The following is a 24,442-nucleotide window of genomic DNA, read 5'->3' as shown; positions in this document are numbered from 1 at the left end:
ATAGAAAACAGTAGTTTTACTTAGTTTTGTTTGAAATAATGATTAACCTATCGCCATAAAATGTTTCCTTCTCAGGGTACTTATAAACTATTTTGCTTCCTAGCATGAGTTTTGTTTGTCTGCAGCAACATAGAGCAAAATCCAGTCAGCCTCTGAACCCGCCTCCCCCCTCCTTTCCTTATTTCATGATTTGGTTTGTTCCAGGTGGCAGCACTCTTGGCTGAGCAAATAGGAAATAAGGTAAGATGGTCCATTCAAAAGAAAAGAGAAATTAAACTCATAGCAAAGTCCACATGGAAGAAACTGCTTGACTTTCCTAGTATTAGATAGCTTACTTATTTACTTCCTTCAGAAAAGTTAACATGTATTTTATTTGTTTTATTTTAATATCAAATAATGTTATAGCTAAAAACATTATAATGTAAAAAACATGTGCTTGCACATCTCAGTCTAGCACAAAATCAAAAAATCTGTTTGTCTAAGCAGAATATTGATCCATGTCTGCACAGTGTTATATTTTTAGGACTGGCATGGTTTGCAATATTAAAGCAGTCTGGCCCAAAGTGATATTTTTGTTCATGAGGTTGCACCCCTGAAAGTGGGTTCTGAAAGCGGAAGGCTCTGCCTCCCACAATACCTTTAAATATCCTAGGAACCACAAGTAAACCAGCAGTCTGAGAGCAAAATGCTTTACTGGGTTGGTACAGACCTATGAGACAAGACTGGGCCTGATTATTCAAGACCTTGTATGTGAGGAGAAGGATTTTAAATATGATTGTGGATTTAACAGGGAACCAATGAAGAGAAGGCTTTTCAGGGAGTTTTTAGGATCACATTTGGATACTTTGGATAAATTTGATACACAGACCAAAGTGTCATAACTCAGCATGTGATCATGTGGTTGGGAACTAACTTCTGTCACAAAAACAGGAAATGCGTGATAATTATAAGTCTTGTGAAACAGGACTTCAGTCTCTCACGTGCTGTGAGCAGAGAGATATTTTTACTGTAATTCTGCTGGTTGAGTTGGCTAACTAAACTTGTTATTAGCTTCATTGTGTCTTTGTAGTTGATATCTGAAACTATAGATCTGCACTATCAGTACAATTGCTAAAATCTTCTGCATTCTAAAGAGAAACAGTCCACAGTATTGTACTCCTATCCATATACTGGGGGGAAGCATTTTCAGAAATTCTTCCAAAATCCTGTTTCCATATTATTACATTTGGATTTCTGTTTGCTTCCATCCAATCATTTGCTACCACTTATCCATTTGAGCTGCAGTCTTAGACATGCCCAGATCTTCCTCATCCCAGCTGCTTATTTCACCTTTTTCAATCATATAAAGCCATCCAAGTGATGTAAACTTGCCAGCATGCTGAAACTGCCTCAGGGACCGCATACATGTGGGACATGTCCCGGAGGCATCCTGATCAGATTAAGTTGCACGTGCTTTTCATATGCTCTGATAATATTGTTGTGCTGATCCATTGTTTTGTATTAAGCAAATCTGTTATGGGTATGCCCTAAAAACCGGCTCAATTTTAGTCAGCATCTGTACCACCAGTATTATCAAATACTACATATATTTTCAAAATGTATTTCACCCACAGCTCCTGTTGTGTTTTGTTCCTGTTTTCAAGAGCCCCTGGCAGGGACCTGTATGAGATTCAGAAACTGAGTTGTTTTTAGTATCATGTTGAGCTGTGAGAAATGGTTAGAGGAACTTGTAATTACATTCTCATTTCTCACAAAATGCTGTAACTCATATGTTCTCTTTACTGAGCCTCTGTTTTGAGTACTTGCTCGCTATTCTGTAGTTGTCAAAATTAAGCTCTACCTGATCAATCCATAGGTGGCCCCTCAACAAGCAACAAGTTTTGCAGTGTACATAACAGGTAGCAGTTTGAAAGGCTCAAAACAAGAAGACATATTTGATAGAAGCTAAATAGAGAAGCTTGTGCATGTTGGTCAGAGAATATAAGAGAAAGGACACAATGGGTCACCTTTGATTCAGGGCACACTTGGAACAATAATCAAGATAATAATAACCTTCCATAATTATCTGTGTAGTTCTTGTATTGCAAAACAAGGTTACTGCATCGCACACAAAGATGCAACAAAGACAATAAAATCCCATAATTGTCTGTGTAATTATTGCATGTTGGTGCTTGAATTTAGATTTATGTTACATTTTGATTGCTGTGATTTTGATTATATGTATTGTAAAGATCTCCAGGTACGCTGCTAGTTATTTACAGACAGATACAGAGCAATACCTTCTTTCACACTTATGTTTCTGTATCTACAAAGAATATCTCTGCATTTGAAGGGTTTAGAGAGGGATGTAGCAGGTGAGGTAACACAAGGTTCCAGTATATGAGTAACAGGAGGAAATTACTCAACTGCAAATGCGTCACTGGTAAGCTGACCTATGCTGCTGTTGCTCTGTGTTGATTTAGACAAATGTTATAGTATAGAAGAGGATGTTAGCTTAGCAATAATGGCTGCTCTTCAACCTTTATCTGGGATAAAGGTAGAATCAAAATGGAATTTGGTAGCATTTAAATTTTTAATTGATGACTCCAGCGACACAGTATAGCCTGCATTTACTGAGTGAGTCATTATATTTTCACTTGTTTTTTTAGATATATATTTCTCCATGAATGAAACTCATAATTTAGGAAACTCATCATGACAGATCCACAGCATGATTTTTTAAAAAAGAAAGGAAGAAAACATCATTTAGGCCTACAAATAGTTGCTTTTAGCTGTTGCTTTATCTCCCAGAGGGCCCAAGAGCAGATGGATCTGCCTACAATACATTAAAATCCACTCCGCCTACAGCACATGTGCATTCTAATAAAATGCTGACACTTTATTATCAAAGTAAGCCAGAGATATTTTCTGGATTTTTATAATGAATAAAAATCATAAAACATTCAAAGCTTAAATTTACACTAAAGATTTCTCTTAACTCTGACTATAACTGCATGTAATGAGTTTAAATATGCTGATGACAGTTTGTCTGTTATGCCACAATATATTCCTAAATTGATAACTTGGTTAGCACCAACTCTTTAAGTGTGATTAAAAAGAAAAACCCCAAACAATGGTAATCTTTGTCTAAGATGGATTCTTGTAATTTATTGTATTACAAGTTAATTATGTGTGCCTATGCCAGGAGGCACACATATTACTATTCCTCGGATTTATTATTCTTATTATTATTATTTTCCTTTTTCCGCCTGAAATTTTGCAGCGTATCTCGACCCGCAGTTTTGAGACAAGCTTCATATATGTTACCTCATTTTGTGCGGCTGGATCTGGAATGGTGTGCTATGACTTTTGGTGTTTATGAGTATTATAGTTTTTTAAATATTAATATTTTTCTGAAAATTTTCCCGCGCTCCTCTGCCAAACAGTTTAGACAATAGGGGTACATATGTTACATCATTTTGCGCGGCTGGAGCTGGACTATTATGTCCTGACTTTTGGTGTTCATGACTTTTATAGTTTTTTAAATATTAATATTTTAGTGCAAATTTAGGCCAATTCATCTTTTGGCGCCAAATAAACAGACTTCATTTGTGGTGTGTTGGCGCTCTCTAGTGGTATGCCGGGAGTGGTACAGCCTGTCTACCCTTATTTGGATTACCGTAATGATGACAATTTCAACGGTGCGCACAGCGTCGCTGCTTTCAGGAGCCATTGGAATTTTTAAGGTTGCGCAAATCATTCAAAAGTTACGGTAATGCTTGGTGGAAAACTCAATATCCCACAATTCATAGCACACCTCTGCCGAGTTAAACAATGGCGGCCACCACTTCGTTTTATATGTCTTTTATTACTGTTTCTAGGTCACAAAATAAACTTTTAAGATATTTTCAGGCGAGAATGTAGGTGTGTAAACTTCAAATATCTGCTTGTTTTATCAAGACATCCCATATTAGCGACAATGCTCTGACGACCTCGGTCCTGCCTGACAGCTAGCCGGCTACCTAGCTGCCGCACCCTGCTGCAAATGGACAGCGAGGGGACTCTCTCTCTCCTTTCACCTCCCCGGTCTCTCGCAAATGCTCGCACAGAATCGGAGTTACAGCTGGATGTGGAAAAAATAACTGAGTTGTTTGGTGGTGCTATAATGCGGAGCTACAACAGTGGGCAGCTATCCACCGGTGTATGACAGAAAGGACATGCCATGACCGCAGATCGACCGGTGTTTGCTAACGCGGAGGTCAATCGTGGATCAGGGAAAGCGAAGGCAGGAGCGTGAGGTGAACTGAATTTCAGGTAAGAAGTTATGAACTGCAGTCTATTTGGTTCAGATATAAACCGAGTTTAGGTGTAGTTTATTTAGCAGCAGTTCTCTTATGTGTTGCTGATAGCTGGCTAGCTAGCTAGCGCCGGTAGCATAGTTAGCTCGCGCTGCTAGCGACCCTTCGTGAAAAAGCACCCAGGCTTGGCTTATATTGAGCCGGGTGAAAGTCGTGTCAGCACCCGGTCGCGCACTCTATTTGGGTCAGATATAAACCGAGTTTAGGTGTAGTTTATTTAGCAGCAGTTCTCTTATGTGTTGCTGATAGCTGGCTAGCTAGCTAGCGCCGGTAGCATAGTTAGCTCGCGCCGATAGCGACCCTTCGTGAAAAAGCACCCAGGCTTGGCTTATATTGAGCCGGGTGAAAGTCGTGTCAGCACCCGGTCGCTCGCCGACAGTATGTGTTTTAGCTGGACTTATTTTTCATGTTTATATGGGCCGTTGATGGTGGAAACCGAAGGCAGGAGCGTGAGGTGAACTGAATTTCAGGTAACAAGTTATGAACTGCACTCTATTTGGGTCAGATATAAACCGAGTTTAGGTGTAATTTATTTTCGTTGACCTTTTACAATCGTAATGCCACAGGAGTTTATATACAGCTGTGTGCGCACTAAGTTACTGACGTTGGACTTTATTTTATTCATTAGGGTTAGTTCATAGAGTTGCCATGCAGTACAAACGGAATCGTCCCACATTCAGAGAAAACATTATGATTTATTCTGTCGTTACGAAGCCTCCCCTGTCATTCTCTCGAGTGTTGAAACGTCAATCATGAAACTGATCAACGATCGGCTGTTCGCTCTTATTTATCGCGCTAAACAACAGCAGCACGTTTAAGCTTGATCAGCTGTTGTTAGAATTCTTTTGATTTTAATTTCTAGTATCAGCTGATGTTTGCTGGAGCATGAAGATGAAATCAGGAGATGTCCTTACTGAATCATCAGAGCTGAACTGGTGATGGAGAAACAGGTTTACACTTTAGGTGACATGAATGAGTTGAAGGGAAGTTATGAGTTGTTTCTGAGAGACAAAGACCAAGCTCCTTCTTTGTGTAGCTGACAGCTGGTAACTGTGCAGGGGCGGATCTAGCAAAGCTTTTAGGGGGGAGCTAGGGCATTAACAGAGAAAGGTGGACACAAAGATATACTTTTCTTTCTTACTCTCATATAAAATATTTAGCTTTTATTAAATAGTTATCTGAATCTCACAACCAAAGTTTGTATAATAATACACAGGATTGGCTGTAGACCATTGTTCATAATTCAGAACACTGTGTAAAAATAACAAAAAACAAAAAGTGAATGCATGTGTGAAAAGTGGTCTATAATGTAATGCTTCAAAGTGTGTTCATGAAAAACATTGTCGGGTCTGCCGTGGTGCAATGGGACTTCTGCTAATGAACCTGTGTGCACAGCGTCTGCAAATCGGCGCTGTACGAAGTAACTTCATCTTTACACAAAACTGTAAGCTGTCATCTGTGAAGCGTGAGCGGTGTTTGTTTTTACCATAGTTCATGGTGGAGAATGGCTGCTCTTCTGAATTTTGCTCTCTGTAGCCGTATGAATGGCAAACTACACTGATTAGCAGCGGCATAGGCACACATAAAATTTCTTCTGAAATTTTCGCTTTCTAGTTACTGTTAGTTACTGCTAGCTGAATCAAAAAAAAAAAATGTAAAGACTGAATTCAGTCAAACTGAACAGTTTTAAAGGATGCAGATATAGTTGCTATTTATAAGCATTTTGTGTATATTCAGTGAATCTATCCATCACCTGCTGCCATGAAATGAGAATGAAAACAGGAAACACTACAAATCAGTTTATAAGCACTAGCAATTGTGCCTTGGTTTGTATTTCTAGACTTACTGGAGTCTCACTGATGGCTTTTCACTTTCCATACTCACCCAATGCAAAGAGAACAGCCTCTTTTTAATTTAAATAAGTCGTCCTTCATGCAAATCAAATAACACTGATGTGTTTGTGCAGCTGACTATGACACAAGGTACTGGGACTGCCACAGAATGCAAAACCAAACAGAGAGGCTGGATAAATATTTAACTACCTTAAAGACACTAAGGGAAGCTTCACTTGGAAGCTTTACACATGAATGGTCTCTGGCTGATCACTTATAAGGTAGAGCCAAGAAATCAGCTCACATTCATCAGACTTCTTTTGGTTTTGCTGCATCATCTAAATTGAGGAGTAAAATTCTAATAATGTCAACTAATAATAATATAATAATTTGTATATTTTTTTAATTTTAAGATCTCCCAGACGTGAATTACCTAAGCATCCTACCTAAGAAGCTTTCACTATTTTCTGTTTACCGAAGGAAAAAATCGAAATACATTATTCCTGCTTTGTAAAACAATTATCCAACACAAATGATACTTAAACCCTTGTGCAGCACCATGTTTTCTTGAGAACAGGGCACAGTGGCGTATACTAACCTGAGAATGGTGCCCAGTGTTTTATTCAGATTTCATGTGAGCCCCGCTGCCTGGTTCTTGGGTCCTGTGGCATCCAATTAAGGAAAATCCTGGATGCGCCCCTGAAAAAAACCCACACATTTCTCAGACAGCGCAGACAGCAAGGATTTTGGTCCTCCCCGTGATCGCCATTGTTTTGATGTACATTTAAGGTAAAGCCATGTGTGTTTTCGTCGGTTACGCTGTTTAAAAGGCTGAACAGAAAGCTGCATCCTTCATTCATTCTTATGTGTGAAAGGTTTTATTCCCCCCCTGTCACTATGCTCAGCCATTTTCAGCCCGCCTACTTTTTTCTTTCTTTGCTAGACTCCCAAGAGAATCATCGGTCCTGTTTTATTCTAACAATTTTGGGCTGTGGACTTTTTTCTCCCGGAAGTTGGAATGTGTAAATATGATTAGTGGACAGCAATGATTAGCGGATGGATGGAGCTGCTTCCTTTTGTGGCAGTTTCTGCCACAATATACCGTCCATATGTGACTCTGCGCTACTACGTGTCCTTCTCGTGACGTTGTCTCTTCTATGTGCTGATGTAGAAGGTATTTTGTAGTGCCTAGTCTACGATGAACTGAATTTAAATGTTGTATTTGTCCACTGCAGCTTCTTAATTTAACATTCAAGCTTCAGAGATTTGGCTTACAAGACAATGTGCGCTGCAGGGTCTTAATATTATTATTTTTTTAAACGAGCTTTGTGGTTCATCAAACTGAATGGTTGTGTATTATCATTTATTAACTATTTGTTACATATACATATTTAACTTGAAATTGATGGTTTCTGCTTGTAATTTCAGTTTGTGGTGATACATCATCCATAAAGTTCCAGACTGTAGTTCTTTGTTCATGAACGTGCTGTATAATTAGTAACACCCCTCTCTTCCCCATATGCCCTCAGAAATGTTGCTTAATGTTATTTATAAGTAAATGAGAGAACAGATGAATCCAAGCAATGACCCAACAGGATGGTCACATGTTACTGAACTTCTGTACAATACAGAGTTTTTGTGTAGTTAACTGTAACTATGAGACTATATAAGAGCATCGTGAGGACGCTGGAGAATATTTTTTTCATTCCTCTGTTAAGAGTGGAGGTGGGTGTTTTCAGGGCCATTTTCCTATGCTTTGGCGCATGACTACTCACATAACCTTGACTGGCTCACATTGAGTTAAGAAAATAAGCTGTGTTACGTTACCTACCAGACATCTGTGTATTTTCTTATTTTGATCATTTGATGAACAAAATGAATTTCAAGCTTGAGTAGATTTAACACCCCAGAAACTATTTATCATAGTTATTTTTCAATGTCTACCCAGCTTAATTTCAAAATTTGTTTGAAAGATGAAGCATACACACACACAAAAACACAAAAGAGTTCATCACACTTTGATATGAATGTACTTGGATTCTCTTTTGTTTCTATTTTTAGCTCTGCCTTAATCACGTTTTCTGTACTTTACAGCTCTCCAGGTGATTGGTGGAAGTGTGACAGTGGAACAAGGAAGTACCGCTATCTTATCGTGCTATGTCATTGATACCAATGATGACCTGACACAGATTACCTGGCAGAGGAAGACGAGAGAAAAACCTCACAATGACAATTTCCTCACTATCTTACCCAGAGAGGGAGCGCAGTTTGTCAATGGAGATGATGATCGATTTAAATATATCGGGAATTTTAACAACAAAAATGGAACTCTCCAGTTATCCAATGTTGCCCTGAAGGATGAAGGCAGATACACGTGCATCTTCACCTTGTTTCCCAGTGGAAATCAAAAGACTGAGATACCTCTAAACTTGCTTGGTATAAAAAAAAAAAACTTTATTTAAAACATTGTGGGTGTTTGTGTGTGAGACAGACATTTCACTATGTTGCTCGCATGTTGACTAATTGTGTGCTGTAACTCTCCTAGTGCCTCCTTTCACAAACATCAAGGACAAGCTTCCCACTTTGGGCACTGGAGAGGTTTTATTTGCTACCTGCACGGCTGCTGGTTCGAAGCCTCCTGCAGAGGTGAGGTGGCTCACTGGTGCTTTGGGAGAAAATGTGAGGACAACAACAAACTCCACACAGCATAACAACGGTACGACTACCACAGTCAGCTCTCTGTTTGGTGTGCCTATGAGAGAGATTGATGGTCACCAGGTCCAGTGTGTCATCAGCGGTGACTCCCTGTCTAAAGAAGAAACTCTGCCCTTCACCATACAGGTCTACTGTGAGTGTCAACTTCTTATGTAGTTTATTATTTGTCTTCTTTTGTGTTGCTGTTCACTTAACAATTTTGATTATTTAATCAAATATTAAAAGTACAGAGGCACACCCAGGATTAACTGATTAAACTGCAACTGCAGCTACAAAGCACTACTATAGAACTTACTTACTTGTTACCAGTTAATCTGTATTATCTACTCATGCAACAGAAATAGTTTCAGAAATTGTGGATCAAATAAAAGTAATAGCTTCTCTTTTTTTTAAACTATACCCTGCATCTTTGTTTTGAACAAAAGCAGACATAAACCCTCAAAACTTCATACTTCTAGGTAACCTTAAGTGTTAAGAGTTGAGACGGTTTTGCTTTTTTTCCTTTGTTCATGAGTTGACTTTTTGTTTTTTGTTTTTCCCAGTATGGGATACCAGCTTTATCCTTGTTCTCATGCTACTGTCACTCACTCATGTTGTCACAATAGCTGGATAAAGATTTTGCGAAAGATGAGACGAGTAATAGAACCTGATCTGTGTCCTGAGACAGAACCATCCAGTTCAGCTGAAATGCAGCAAACTCAGTAAAGTTGTGCATCAGTGCGTGTAACAGCAAGGCTTTGGTAGGGGAAAGTAGAACTAAAACTATGTCTGTTTAATCAAAGTCCAACTGTGTGTTTTTTTAACTTACTAGCAGTTGTGCAATGCACTATCTACATTGCTCATGTGAAATATAGGTTTGCACTATATATTTGCTCTCGGTAAGAGTGCAGATGTTCTGGTTAAAAATTAACTGTCAGCAGCTAAAGGCAAGTGACACGACACCATGGTGCACAGACTAGCTTAAACCTGTTTGTAAAGCTTGACAATGACTTCATTTGTTTCAGATCTGTCCAGTGAAGCAAAAATACTTGAGGCTGTTTTCAAAGTTAAAGCATGTGCTTCCAGTTGTGTGGGTTCTTTTTTTAAATGACACGGTTCATCTGTGGTGTTCTATTTCTGGTTGAAATCCCCATAAAGGCCGTGCTTTTAAACAGGCCACAGACATGCTTGAATGTGTATGAAAGGATCTCTCCTGGAAACTACATGAAAAGTACCCAAAATGCATTTCTTTGCTTGTTTGTTTTTTACATATTAACACAGGTCTTTCATTCTTTCTTTTTTATGCAGTTTCTCCCACAGAAGTGAACATTACGGTGATTTCAGAGGACTCGTTCGAGTGTGTGACAGAAGCCAAACCAAATGCAAACTTTACCTGGAGCAGGTAAAGTAGTTTGAATATTGGTTTCAGTTGAAATATTCATTTCATTTCACAGGAGTGGTAATAATAAAGGAACCGAGTCTTATATAGTGCTTTTCTACTCTCCTCGAGCACTCAAAGCGCTTTATACACACCCATTCACATAAGCACTTTCTTCTATGCTTTTAAAGTACTCACTAACTAACATTCACACACATTCATACTCCGATGGATGCAACTTGTTAGTATCTGGCCAGTATCTTGCCCAAGCATGCTTGGCACGCAGACTGGGGGAGCCAGGGATCAAACCACCAACCTTCCATTCAGTAGATGACCTTCTCTACCTCCTGAGCTACAGCCACCCCCCAGGAAAGGGTGTTATCACCAAGCACATGACACGTGCTTGGTGATAACAAGCACATGTCAGTAAAGATGGTTTTAGAGTGTTTAGAGTGAATTTTGGACAATAAGCTGCAAACTATAATATCAGATGAAAGTTCAGTGTGAACACTTTAGGCACATAAGCTACAATCTGATTAAAATGTTTGTCTTGGATTGCAGAGGCAAGCAGGAGACAAAGAGGAGAGGCATTATCTGAAGTTCTATGTACAAGTCGATCAATGTGTTCACCAAACAAGAAAATTGACTGTGAGCACACCATATCCTCATAGTTCCACTGGTTTTGCTATTTTTAAACAGGCCTGTGGTTTAAAACTAGCTGCACAAGCTGAAGTGACCTCATTTTAGTTTTAAAGAGACATGAAGGTTGCTTCCAAAAGTCTGACCTGCATAGATCCATCCACTCAATGTCGACCATAATTTATAAAATGCCACCATTAATGTAGATGTTTAGCTTTTAGCACAACTCACATTTTTCTGCCCTCTCTGTACATTTAATATACATTTCACGTTCAGGTCTCGTTCATGTTTTTCCAGATCTGGCCAGACTTTGCTGGAGTCTTCTGTCAAAGTAGACGGTGCAAAGCTACAACTGCTGAGCCTGACCTCTGATCTAAATGGCCTCTATCAGTGTGAAGCATCTAACACATATGGGAGTAAGCGTGGTCAGCTCTATGTGCATGTGGCATCAGGTGAGGTCAGCTTGGACTTAGCTGTGCAGTTTGTCCAAATCTTTTTGAACTGGTTTCTGATTTTTGGATTTTAGCTTTTGTGGATGTTGCATCATTCTGATTAGGGCTGGGATATATCATACCGTTCACGGTAATACCGGTATAATGTTTGGCAACGATAAGAAAATGAAATATCGCGATAGAATATGTGTAAAACAAAGGCAGTGCCTTTGTTTTCATATGCACATGACGCAAAAAGCATGGCGGCGAGGGAGAATGAGAAGGGCGAAAGCGGATCATTGAACGAAACACATGAACCTGAATTGGTTTGTAAAAATGGTGCCAACTTCAGTAGTGTGGCACTGGTTTATTATTCATCCATCAGATAGACACCAAAGCACAAGTTTTGGTAGAACATGCAAGCGGGCCGAAAAACCTGGGCCTGCACGGCGTCAACACATTAGCACCGTTAACGCGGTTATGGCGTTAACGTCATTTAAACAAGATTAACACTGACAGCATTAGTTTTAATACGACTTTGGTAAGCTATGAAGCAGCACCGCTTGACGGATTGTCGGAGCATTACAGCTACCGTAGTCAGGAGCCTCGCAGAGTAATACGTACTGTACTTCAACATAATATTACCGTATTGTCTGTGTATAACCTCTTTTTAAGTTTTGTGGATATTATACATGGTTATGCTGAGGATATGTCGGCCCATTTCCACTAGAAATGCCTTTTGGTTAAACTGTCAGCAATAAATTTGTATTTGCACTGTTAAAATTTTATATAGCTTTAATGCACATAAAAACAGTTGCTTGTTTAAGTGAAAATACATTGATGGGGTTTTCTTTGCACTAATAAATTTTGGAGTTGTAAAGTATTTTGTCTTGTGTCAATTATATCGTCAGTTATATCAAATATATATCGTGATAAATATTTTTGGCCATATTGCCCTGCCCTAATTCTGATGTTGTTCTGTTTCATGTTCTGTGGACTTCTTTCAAAGGAAATAAATAGAAACTTGAACATCTACTATGACAGATAAATGATGGACTTCTGTAGGCACTCCACCCACATACAAATAAGAGGTTAAGAATCGTTTGTAAGCAAATAGCTTAAGGAAATGATTGCCTAACCTTTGAGCCTGCATAAAACAGACAAGGTAATGGATGACTAATGCCCACCCAGTGCAGTACATATTACTCAAGTCAGTTCTACAATTTAAAGCTTAAAGCATGTCTTAACTTATGATATATTCTGTTCATGGTCTTATGCCTTAGATTGGGTCAGTCTGAGAGATTCTGATTATGCCGTGGGGGCATGTAGTCTTCTTTCTGCTGTTCTCCTTAGAGAAGCTATGAAAAAATACTTTAAAGAAAGAAAGTCTGACTCCTTAAGACTAAACTATGAAGAAATGAGGGCTGGCTCATAAATTTTTGCTTCTTTTTTCAGACCGTTTAGGGATCAAACTATTTGCCTCATGCTCTAGCATCCTCCTCTTTCATGCCAACCTCCATGTCCTCTTTTATTACATTCATTAAACATCAGTGTTCCTCTTTCACTTTCTCTTTTTCTTCTGCCTGGGAGCTAAATATTCATCATCTAAAATATTCACTCTCCCTCCTTTGCACAAGCCCAAACCATCTCAGTCTCTCTAATTTTGTCTCCAAACGTAGCTTTCCCCCTGATTTACTCATTTCTAATCCTGTCCATCCCAGCCATTCCTGATGAAAATCTGAGCATCTTCAGCTTAAGATCCTGTCTTTTTTTTCCAATGCCACCATTTGCAAACCATATAGCAGTATCATAGCTTTCACCCTTGCTGCTATATAGGGGTCACAAATCACCCCAATATGTATATCCACCCACTCCACACTGCCTGCACTCTCTTCTTCACTTCTTTTGTGCATTGTCTGTTGAAGGTAGATGAGTATAAATATTAGGTATTTATACTCATGTACCTTCAACACCTCTACTCTTTACAGCTTCAGTGTTACACTTGTCTTCTTCTCATTCACACACATTATTTATTCTTTCTTGCTTCTACTGACGTTCATATCTTTTCTTCAGTCCATACCTCCACCTCTTCAGGAGCACTTCCAACTCTTCCCCTGCGCTTACTACAGATCACACTGTTGTCTGCAATGATCACAGTCTGAAAAGACTCCTGTCTGACCTCATCTGTCAGAATATCCATTACCATCGGAAACAAAAAGGGGCTCAGAGCTGATCCCTGCTGTAATGCCACAACCACCCTGAACCCATCTGTCACCCCTGTCGCACATCTCACTGTCTTGCTGTCCTCATACATGTTCTGCATCACCTTCACATGCTTCTCTGCCACTCCTGACTTCCTCATGCAGGAATAATTTCTTTCTTGGGTCCCTATCATATCCTTTCTTTAGATCCATAAAGAACCAGTGAAACTCCTGCTGACCTTTTCTGTACTTCTCCATCAAAACTCTGAAAGAAAACATCTTTAGTGCTCTTTCTTGGCATGAAGCCATACTGCTGCTCACCTCTCGTCTTACCCAAGGTTCAGCAGCTCTTTCTCAACTCTTCATGTTATAGCCTCATATTCCTCAGACATCATCCCACTCTCCAACACTCTCTGTTATACATTCTGATCAAAATGTTTACTGTCCTCTCTCCTAGACATATCTGTACCTCCACAGGTACAGTTAAGGAAATAATTATTTGATCCCCTGGTGAATTGGTAATTTTTCTCAGTTACAAAGAAATGAGCAGGCTCTAATGGTTTCATTTAGCTTCATTTAAGTGTTGTCAGAATATCAACCAAAACCCCCCAGAAAAAACACATAAGTTATAAATGTATTTGCATGTTATGTTTTTCCCCAAGCAAAATATCACTTAGTACTTGGTCGAGAAACCGTTGTTCTTTAGAGACTCCTTTGTGACCTAGTATGTGGCCTTGGGTCACTGTCATGCTCCAGGCTGAGGGCAATTGATGTTCATTTTATATTTCTTTCTATTCCAAATATTCACACCAGCAGTTGTCACCTTCTCACCGAGCTACTTGCTGAGGGTCTTGTAATCCATTACAGCAGATCAACAGTCTTGTCCATGATGTCCTTTGATAGCTCTTTGGTCTTTCCCATGGTGCTGAGTTGGAAAAGAAGGAACCAATTCTGTGGTTTCTTCAGTTCAGGTCAGAAGTATCTGTGATTAATTGACTGGTTGTAATCTGTGTGTCACTCTGTTGAAACCAGAATTCTGGCTATTTGTTCTGGACTTTAGGTTGATATTTTGTCTCATTAAAATGAAACTACAATAAAAATTAGAGACAGTTCATTTCTTTCTGCTTTTCCCCAACTGTATCAGACAGCTTTCTCACACACCTTTCACATCTTCTCTTCCTTTATCTTCGCCCAAGACTAGAAAAGTTTTCACCAGAACATTTTTGACCAACAGTACCAGAAGCGATCATTGTTAACCTGCCCTCAACCTACATGAGCTACGTGTTTGATTTGTGTATGGTATATCTTTAATTATTGTCTGAGTCATCTAAATATGAAACATAAAACATAAATGCCCAATAATGTAATCCTCATTATATCCTTCATTCTTGTGTCCCTGCAGGAGCGTGCTCTGCTGCATGGGCCTTACTTGGTGTTTTGATTTTTCTGACCATCGTTGGGGCTGCAGTATGGTACTTTTATACACATGAAGATCAAAGGTACTTCATACATTAACTTGCATGTATCCAAAATGTAGAATAATATTTAGTAGACCTGACTTTAAAGCATGTGGACCTACTGTCCAAACTGAAGTATAGACTCTTTAATTCGAAGGGGTTGAACAAAAATGTTTTTATTTTTACTTTTGTTTTTTTTATATACACAGTCTCTATTTTGAGGTGTTCGAATTTCAATGGACACTTTATTTAAAAGCTGTGTGGAATGATTCTTCATTTTTTCTTAAATTAAAGAGGAAAACAGTATGGAAGTGTGGGCAAATGAGCTCTTGACGGTAGTTAGTCAGGCCGTACTTATGCTGCAAAATCAAACCAATCTTATCAGAGAGAGTGCAAATGTTAGGAATGGCCTACTTGGCAGTTTTGATACTTTCTGTGGGGCAAAAAAGTGCACTAGTTAGCGCCTTACAATAGACATTTTAGGCTAGATTTCATTCAGCGAGAGGGAAAAAAGGAAGAGTTGCTTGTGAACAATGTTTTTTGTACAGATGAAACTAAGTAAAACTGGTACCAAAATAGAAAGGAAAAGGATGGAAACAAAAAAAATCGGATAATCTGAGAAGTACATATCCTCTTTAAAACACAGTGAATTTGGTCTTGTAGCATGTTGATCTCTATGATTTGAATCAACATGGAGAATATGATTATTTGATTATTATTCGGTGATTTTTTTCATGAAAAAATGTTTTATTGTACTGTCACGAGTGATGCACCTAAATTAGTGCATCGCTCTAAAATCAAAAGTTTCCAGACAATACAAGATCCACTTCTGGTGACAAGCTCCTCATTTGCCATTTGTCTTTGTTTCGCATATTTGGATATCTCTCTTTTAACGTTGGGTTACTCCTGCACTTGATTGTTTTATTTCAGCTCTATTGCAGTGGTGTTGGAGGGATTTTTAATTAATGTCCCAAAAATTCCAGGCATAGGTTTAGACTTTTTTGGCGGCGTGTCCCAACAAATCAACCAGCTGGTGACAGCGCAGCGCAGCAAGAACACCATCAGATGGAGGTCAGTAACAGTTAATTTGTTGAAATATGCAGTTTTTTCACTCAAAGTTTAATTTCTCTCTCCAAATATTTTGACGCTAATGACTTTATTTAATGTAAAAATCTTTGTTATGCAGTTATGGTAGATATATTAGTAGTTTTAGTTTTGAACAAGCCATTTTATTAAATCTGCTCTTCTTAAAAAAATGAATGTGTGCGTTGAATATGATAGAAGTTTAAATGTTCTTTTTAAAATATGCAGATACACTGAAGGTCTTTGCATGTTCAGCTAAAATTACAAACCATTTTAAACAAATGTTCTGAACTGTCTGCCACAGCAATCTCCCTGACAGCTGTGGAAGCAAAGGATGGACTATATCTGGACTGAAAGCTCGACCAACATGACATTCTCAAGTCAGCTGGTAAATGAACAGATGGAGAACCAGTGGACATAATTGGTGTTCGTTTATCTCTCTGCCCCCTTTTTGTTTATCATCTCTTAGTTTTTAATGAAGTTTATTTATAGCTTTCTTGTCACTACCACAGCATTTAGGGTGTACATACCAGCTCTGGCTAATATGAGTGGCAGTTTTTCTGTGACTGTTAACAGAAGGTGACTGTTCTTTCTGTTCTTCATCTCCTGATAACACAAGCCGTTAAGCTACTGAGGATATCAACCCACAGGGCTTCTTTTTAAAATAATGTTATCAGTGTTATCAGTACACCGCAGAGACCATAAGGTTCAGACAGCACAAACAGTCAAGCGAAGCACACCGTCTGAATACCTTGTAATTCCAACCAGTAAGATTACCACATAGTATATAATACTTGAGTAATACAGCCCCACCCTTGTTTGTACATGGGGGCGAAAGCAGATGTTTTGCTCGGATAACCGAACAGAAAGCATCATACAAGGAAATTTGAAAGAGAAAAAAAAAATCTTTAAAAAGGTTATAATGAGACTTTGTTACTGTGTTGAATCATAGGGTTTTTGTTTGTTTTTTAAAAATAATTTTAAGAAAATTAAAGGTCTTCACCCTGCTGAAATCTTTTCATTTAACTGTAAAAAGTAATACGTTGCAGCATTTTCCAGGAGAGTGCAGCTTTCCTGGAAAATGAAAGCTACACTTTCGTTTTCCAGGAAAGCTGGAAAATTTGGTTTCTCTCATTAATCATTAATCGTAATCGGTGTATTTGCTTAGATTGGATGCTGCAGTCTTTGTGATCTGTCTCATGTTTCCTGTTTTACTTTGACAGTCCCTGTCCTGTGTAAATGTTTTCAGTTTTGCTCCCCCTTCGTCTCGTCATGTTTGATTACTCCCAGCTGTGCTCTCCTCCTTTGTCCCATTCCCTCGTTATCCCTCTGCGTATTTAAGCCCTGTGTTTTCCTTGTTCTGTGTCGTGTTGTACCCTCAGTGTGCTGTGTTTTCCTCTCTCTGTTTCTGGTAGCGTTTCAGTTCTCTGTTCACAGTTTTGTTTCCTAGTTCCCTGGTTTTTCTAGTTAGTGCTTTGTGCTTTGAGTTTCTAGTTTTAGTTTCCTTGAATTCATATTCAAGTTTCCAGCAATAAAGCTGCTGCCTTTAGTTTGTCATTCAGTCTCCAGCATTTGAGTCCTACCTCCTGCCTGCCACACAGCACACCTTGACAACGTATTGTTATTAGTTTGCCCTTTGATGTTATCTTTCTATTTTTCTTATCTTCACTTCCTGTCATAAAGTGCAGTGTGAGGAATGATTTAAAAAAGGAACTGTTAAGCGAAGTAAACAGTTAAATTCAGGCACAGATCCAAAGTAAGCATAGGGTTATTGATACAGAAGTAAAAGCAAAGATTTGTCCAGGTGTAGGAAAGAAGTATCCCCTACATCCCCCTTCATGAATCACCACCTTATCACGGTGAAGGGGTTTGCGTGCCCTTCTGATCCCAGGAGCTATGTTGTCGGGGACAGTTTGTCCCTGGTAGGGTCTCCCAAGGCAAATTGGTCATGGGTAAAGGGCCAGACCAAGTGTGATTCTAAAGAGTTCGATGATGAGAAGTTACTTGACAGAATCTTGGTTACCAGGGCCCCTTCATAAGGCCAAGCTTAGTCAAGGGGCTTTTTATTAAAAACCTATTATTCATGGGTCCTGGCTGACCCCAGTTACTCCAGTGAACCCATCACCTGCTGGAGGGGCCATAGTGGTCCAGTGTTATGTGGATCGGGGGCTAAAACTGGTTTGTGATATACGGTGATAATCAAGTGTTTCTTTTTGAGCAGTGTACATTGTTGGCTATCATACATAATGAGATGGAAAGGTTTTCTAAAATGTCCACTCAGGCAAAACAAGCTTTGTTAACTCCAGCTGCTGTAGGTGGAGAGCAGTGACCAGTGTATAAAGTCACACTTCATACATGGATTTATTAAATTTACTGCTAATTATTAAACATTCATTGTTTTATGGTTTGATTTTTTCCCCACCAGATTGGTCACTGACTGAAATATTATGTTATAGATTAGAAGGTGGGTATTTTGTTAGTGTAATGCCAAGTTTTAATTTTTTTTAATGAAGTTCCATGTTTTCATTAGTTAAGTGCATATTCTAAATTATTATAATTAAATTCTGAGGGTTTTTTTTTTTTTAATGTTCTAGTCTTGTTGACTCACAGTTTCTATTGTCTCAGTGGTCATGATGGTACTTATGTAGATGTTTGAGTATAAAACTTTACTTACAATGTTTACAGTTTTAAACCAGTCAAGCAGACATGTCAGCACTGCAGGTATTAATAATAGCTATTAAAACAATACCTCTTTTTATACTTTTTAGAAAGGTATTCTGGTACTGCCTTAAGTTTTTGTTTTGGCTGCTTCACTTTTGTAAAAGGTTAATTAGCATATTTAACAGCTGTTTATAAACAAGCTTCTAAAGTCATGTCAGTGAAACCCTCTGATCATCTGTTTTATGTTGAATTCATTTGTGAACTACGAGTATACAAACTTAAGACAGAAAGCAAAGTCAGCAAAAACAGAATTTATGAAATGTGCAGTAAGGTCAAAGGTCACATTATTATTTCATGTTTTCACAGATCTGTTGATTTGCTGTTTGCAGTTCAGGAAAACTTAAGGTGTTTTCTTACATTTAATGTAAATAACTCTGAATTGGATGGTGGCTGGTTGGAGCGCATACTGTATGTATTATTACATGTTACCTACCTTCAGTACCACAAGGGAACCACAGCAGCATGTTGTTTTATTTTTATTTTAGGATAGAAACTGCTGACTCATTTTGTCTGGATCTTGTTGCTGAATCTGTGTTTAGATTTAGTAATGGATGTAAAGATATTTTTTGCCTTTTACCTGCTTACCTCAGTATGGTAAATTCAGTTACATAAATTTTAATCCTTGTTAGCATTAGCAATGCTTGCGTCTGTATTTTAACTCTACACTTTATATTATTTATCAAGTTTTTGTTCTTTTCTTTAAAATACATGTTTAGCTTCCTAACAATGAAGACATAACACTTTCAATTTTTTAAACCTTTTGAGAAAGTAAGATCAGAAAAAATGTTTTAATTTTTAACGTATATCCATCCACTGCACATGATAACAGTGGTTCTCAAGCTGTGGAACATGGCCCAGCTGGTGAAGCATCATGGGAAAAAAAGTTTTTGATTGTTTTTTGTTGTTTTTGTAAAGGCCATTAAAAAACAAGAGCCTGTTGCTCTTAATGTCAACTTTTAACTAAAATTAATCTTGTACTTTTTGGATTTGTTAATGACTGTTTAATTACTTAACTAATTACAAACTCCTTGGTGTGGGCACAAAACATTTTTCTTAATTATTTATTTTTTCATTTGTACATTTGGCATGTCAGAAAGTTTGAGAACCACTGTGTTAAAGCGGAAAACTATTTATGATCATTATTTATTATTATTTTTTAATACCTTATAGCCTATACTGGTGCCTCAAATGGCTGAAGAAGTTTTACATTTATTTCATTTTTTGTGTTGTTTTGCTCTTTTGTAGTTTTAGATCTGTTACAGTGTTTGATTTACATTTTGTTTTTATTTTATTATTTTGCAGAAAATGTCAAAACTGCGGTGTGTTTTCTAATCATTATTATGTTGTTGTTACATTACATACAAGTTTTCATTAAATTTAAATAAACATTATTAATATAAGTTCCTCTTCCTCCCTACACACATTTATACTGCCTATATAACACGTACAACTCGTATCATCCCTTATTTCTTATGATTCATGTTGGTTATGCAATCATGTAGATGGAAATTTTATTGTAATTTCTATTCTGGTTGAGTTGACTCATTGTAGCTTTGGTGGATACATATGTTTGACCAGAAGAACCAAGTGATTCACTGATTGTATACATCAAATAAAATGTCCCAGAAATGCCAATGCTGGAGATGGAGGAGTAACATAGCATTGCTCCAGTGCAAACAAAGCCCTTTTAGAAACTTTAAAATCCAGCCTTGAACTGCTGTGTTGTTTTGAGACTTTGTAAAATAAATGTATTTAACAACTTTGAACATCTTCTGTGATTATCAGTATTCCATTATTTAAAAGGTTTTGTTTTTTTGTTTTTTTATCAGAAATCAGAAACTGACTGAAACTGTGTGCCGGAGTGCTGATCCGCCACACACACACACACACACAACACAGTGAGATAAAGTAAATGACTTAGGAAATGCAGATTAATGCTGCTATGTAATAATGTGTAGATTCCCTTTCCATTCTCAAGGGAAAAACAAAGCGAATTTAATTACTTAGTGTACATCCACAGCAGAAAAGATACACAGACTATTCTCAGGTTACTGAGAATCATATTAGTATTAGTTAATACTCAGGTTACCTAATCAGTTGTTCAATATGCAGGTGAGTTTGTCTACTGCCTGGAGGTTTAAGATTGTCTTCTGTCTTAATGCTGGCAGGAACTGCTTTGTAATACGCCTGGTGTTTTTAAAAAAAATGTTGAATAAACTGAATAATAATCGAAACAAATACTTAATGTATGCAGAGAATGTTACATTTTTATCCAGATTGCCAGAACAAACAGTTGCTCTGAATTATGTGAATGAATTGATTTGAATTAGTTTATGTAGCATTCTGTAAAAACTGTTTGTTATTAGTTATTTTGTCATTATATTGTTATAACCATGTATACTATTTATGCTTTAAATAACATGCAGTATACCCAATCTGATTGTCCAGGCTGCATGGATATAAAACGTGCAAATCATACACAAGGAAGCTGAGTAAAAACTGAGCTTTTTTTCTGACAGATCTGGACTTTTTTTTTCCTGTTCTTTTCTTTCTTTCTATCTGCCTGGCATGCAGGCAACAGAAGAACCTTTTTAATGCAAGTAATGACATAATTGTAGCTGTAATGTAACTACTTACTACAGTAACATGTTACATTACTGCGTTACTGCAAAATGTCATGTGATTACAGTAACCAATTCATTTAACCCAACACTGGTCAGGGTTTATGGTGTCTTTCGTTTAATCTGTCTAAAACGCCGTGGTAACTCATGCTAAACATATAATCTGGCCTTTAGGAAGTTTAAAATCCTCTAAAAGCAGCTTTGATCCAGCTTTTAATGACATTATGCTCTAAATAAATTATAGAATAGAATAGAAACTAAAACCCGTTGAAACATAGCTCAATATTGCCACCTGCTGTAAAGAAGTGCAAACCGTTGCATTGTCACTGGAAATTAAACCTAGTAATTTACAGACAGATCTGGACTAAAATGTGTGATGAAGCAGCCATCCTTTTCAGTAGCTGCAAGTAATATTTTAACGTTTTACATTCTGTTTACATTCTTTCTTTACTATGGAGATGGCCCTGATTACAGGTTCACTTCCTCTCCATGATGAATACTCTTCAAACAATGTGGTGGGATAAGCAGCGTTAAGAACAGGCCAAAGTTCATCTGAATAGCAGATATATTTTCATTTCTTTTGAAAGGTATTCCTATGTATGAAATAAAGTCATAACTTTAGCAACACATCCACAGTCTGGTTTAGAAAGAAAGAAAGAAAGAAAGAATTAGGCCTATTCATTAGGTACCTGCAGCTACTCAATTTATTGCCCAAAGGGTTGCCAGACCAGATGGTTCTGCATAAACAGCAGTAAAACCTATTCAACCTACAGCACGTGCAGACTGTAATAAAATACAGATACTATGACACTGACATTGAAATACATGTTTAGCTTTACATCTTTTTTTTCTGAAAATGCATGATGGGCTTTTAATATCAAATTGTTCGTGACTGAGATGTTTTGCTGTTTTGTTTGGTTTTCTTAAATCTTTTTTTTTAATGAAAGCTATGAAAATGGAATCGATCATAGTTTTGACCCATATGTTCGGGATTTGAAAACTACCAATTAACTACCAATGTGGGTGCAGCAGACGGGCATCAGATTAAAGAGCTTCATCCCCCTGATGGAGTTGGCCTAATGCGAGTATCATACGGTTAAAAACATAATTAATGGTAACCATAATGAAAAATAGATTCACACACCTGTCCCTGATGACTGTCCCCGCAGACATTTAGAAGACGTTAGAAATCAGTGACCTTCATGAGAACATTTATAAACTTAATAACTTAATATTGTAAACTATAAACTATATATGTATACCTCAGAACCTAGTACACCCCGCCCCCCAACACAGACACACCCACCTACAATTCAATTATTTAAGCATCCCCAGTATCAAGGGCTCTCCTAAAGCTCTGGTTTTGGACAATGATTTTATTTCTGTTAATTAACCTATTCGAGTCTTCCGTTGGCAAAAAAACAAAACAAAACAACAACAAAAAAAACCTTGAAAAATCCCCGATAGCAAACACGTTCATGTGATGCCGTTTTGCACAAACAGCAAAACGGCATGAACATTAGACATGCATCCTACCCTTCGTTTTTTCTGTCCCAGGGTAGTAAAGACGCAGTTCGTGTACTAACAAACCCGGAAGTTGGTATGTGTGAATATCTTTTTCCCCCTTTTTATTTGATCTAGAAAGGATTAGCGGATGGATATTGCTCCTTTTTGTGGCAATTACTGCCACACTTCATCGTCACGATGTCGAGACATGAAACACAAACGGCAGGTGAGACCAAAACCCAGGGAAAGGGGAAATGAGGGGATCAATAAAAGAACTAAGGCTGAACCACTTAGAGGTTTTACGGGAGCTAGATGAGCTTAACCCAAACGATAAATGACAAAACATGAAGCCTCAAGTTCTAACTAATAATACAAAACAAGAACTTAACATTTCCCCATACTAATAAAAGAAATAAACAATATATCATGAACTCAGACCAACTCAGACCAATATATCATGAACTCAGACCCTTCTCGCTTCGCATGTTTCTCGAAAAATCGGCGCTAAGCTCGAGACAGTGTCGAAACGGCTTTGTTATCCCACATTTTTATTATGCAGGAAAAACACAGCAATTGAATGCCAGCAAGATGTTGCAAAACTGCCTAATTTCAAGATTTGGTGGAGAGACAAAGCACACACACAGAAAATAAGATATAGATTAAATTTTAGTCTAGTAGTGTTTCATGCTCTTTACAGCTCTCCAGGTGATTGGTGGAAGTGTGACAGTGGTTCAAGGAGGTACGACCATCTTACCGTGTCATGTCATTGACACCAATGATGACCTGACACAGATTACCTGGCAGAGGAAGACAAGAGAAAAACCTCACAATGACAATTTCCTAACTATCTTACCCAGAGAGGGACCATTGTTTGTCAATGGAGGTGATGATCGATTTAAATATATTGGAAATTTTAATGAAAAAAATGGAACTCTCCAGTTGTCCAATGTTACCCTGAAGGATGAAGGCAGCTACACGTAACTGTAACTGTAACAGGGGCGAGTCTAGCAAAGTTTTGCCAGGGGGCCAGGTAGGGCATTAACAGGGAGAGGGGGGCTCAAAGAAATACTTTTCTTTCTTATTCTCATTAAAAATGTCTCGCTTTTAATAAATAATTTCCTGAGTCTTGCAACCAAAGTTTTCATTTGATGTAAAATGTATAGAAATCATACATATGCCAACAAGACAGTGTACATCACTATCACAACAGTGTTTTTTTTTTTTCATTCAAAGGCTTTATGGCTTTTCCTATAATACCTGGTGGGCCTGTCTCTAGTCAACCTTTTTTGTCCCAGTCCAGCCCTCATACCGACCCAATACTGGTAATTTTTCTTATGCAGATGAGGCATTATTTCTGTACCATTATTTAATTCCAGAGTTTTTTAAGTTGGTTTTTTTTTTGCACTTGTTGACTTGTAAAAGCCTATATGACATATTTTATTTCATAATTCATTAACCGCACAGAGAAGGCATTGTTTAAGTATGTTAAATATGTTTCTTTAAGCAAGTTCTTCATTACTGAGCTACGTGTCCTCTTTTTTT

The 24,442-nt window shown here is 37.9% G+C and overlaps 1 protein-coding gene across 1 annotated transcript; it reads left to right on the top strand.

The window, feature by feature from the left end:
* The first annotated feature begins 7,059 nt into the window (after window positions 1-7,059).
* Window positions 7,060-19,033, top strand: LOC102077886 (poliovirus receptor). Its single transcript, XM_025901658.1, has 8 exons — window positions 7,060-7,343; window positions 8,264-8,605; window positions 8,715-9,017; window positions 10,172-10,265; window positions 11,178-11,332; window positions 14,915-15,011; window positions 15,900-16,040; window positions 16,357-19,033. Exons 1-8 carry the CDS (start codon window positions 7,226-7,228, stop codon window positions 16,421-16,423), a joined length of 1,317 nt encoding a protein of 438 aa, XP_025757443.1. The 5' UTR covers window positions 7,060-7,225; the 3' UTR covers window positions 16,424-19,033.
* The last annotated feature ends 5,409 nt before the right edge of the window (window positions 19,034-24,442 follow it).

Source organism: Oreochromis niloticus, linkage group LG20 (assembly GCF_001858045.2).
Source record: "Oreochromis niloticus isolate F11D_XX linkage group LG20, O_niloticus_UMD_NMBU, whole genome shotgun sequence".
In the NCBI taxonomy this organism is placed as follows: Eukaryota; Metazoa; Chordata; class Actinopteri; order Cichliformes; family Cichlidae; genus Oreochromis; species Oreochromis niloticus.
The sequence above is the reverse complement of the archived record's forward strand: the minus strand, read 5'-3'. Positions and strand labels throughout refer to the sequence as shown.

Excerpts from the sequence above, each read along its gene's own strand:
- LOC102077886 (XM_025901658.1), top strand. The coding sequence starts at position 7,226 with ATGGATGGAGCTGCTTCCTTTTGTGGCAGTTTCTGCCACAATATACCG. Across the intron at positions 10,266-11,177 it reads GCAAACTTTACCTGGAGCAG|ATCTGGCCAGACTTTGCTGG; the intron begins GTAAAGTAGTTT and ends ATGTTTTTCCAG. Across the intron at positions 15,012-15,899 it reads TATACACATGAAGATCAAAG|CTCTATTGCAGTGGTGTTGG; the intron begins GTACTTCATACA and ends GTTTTATTTCAG.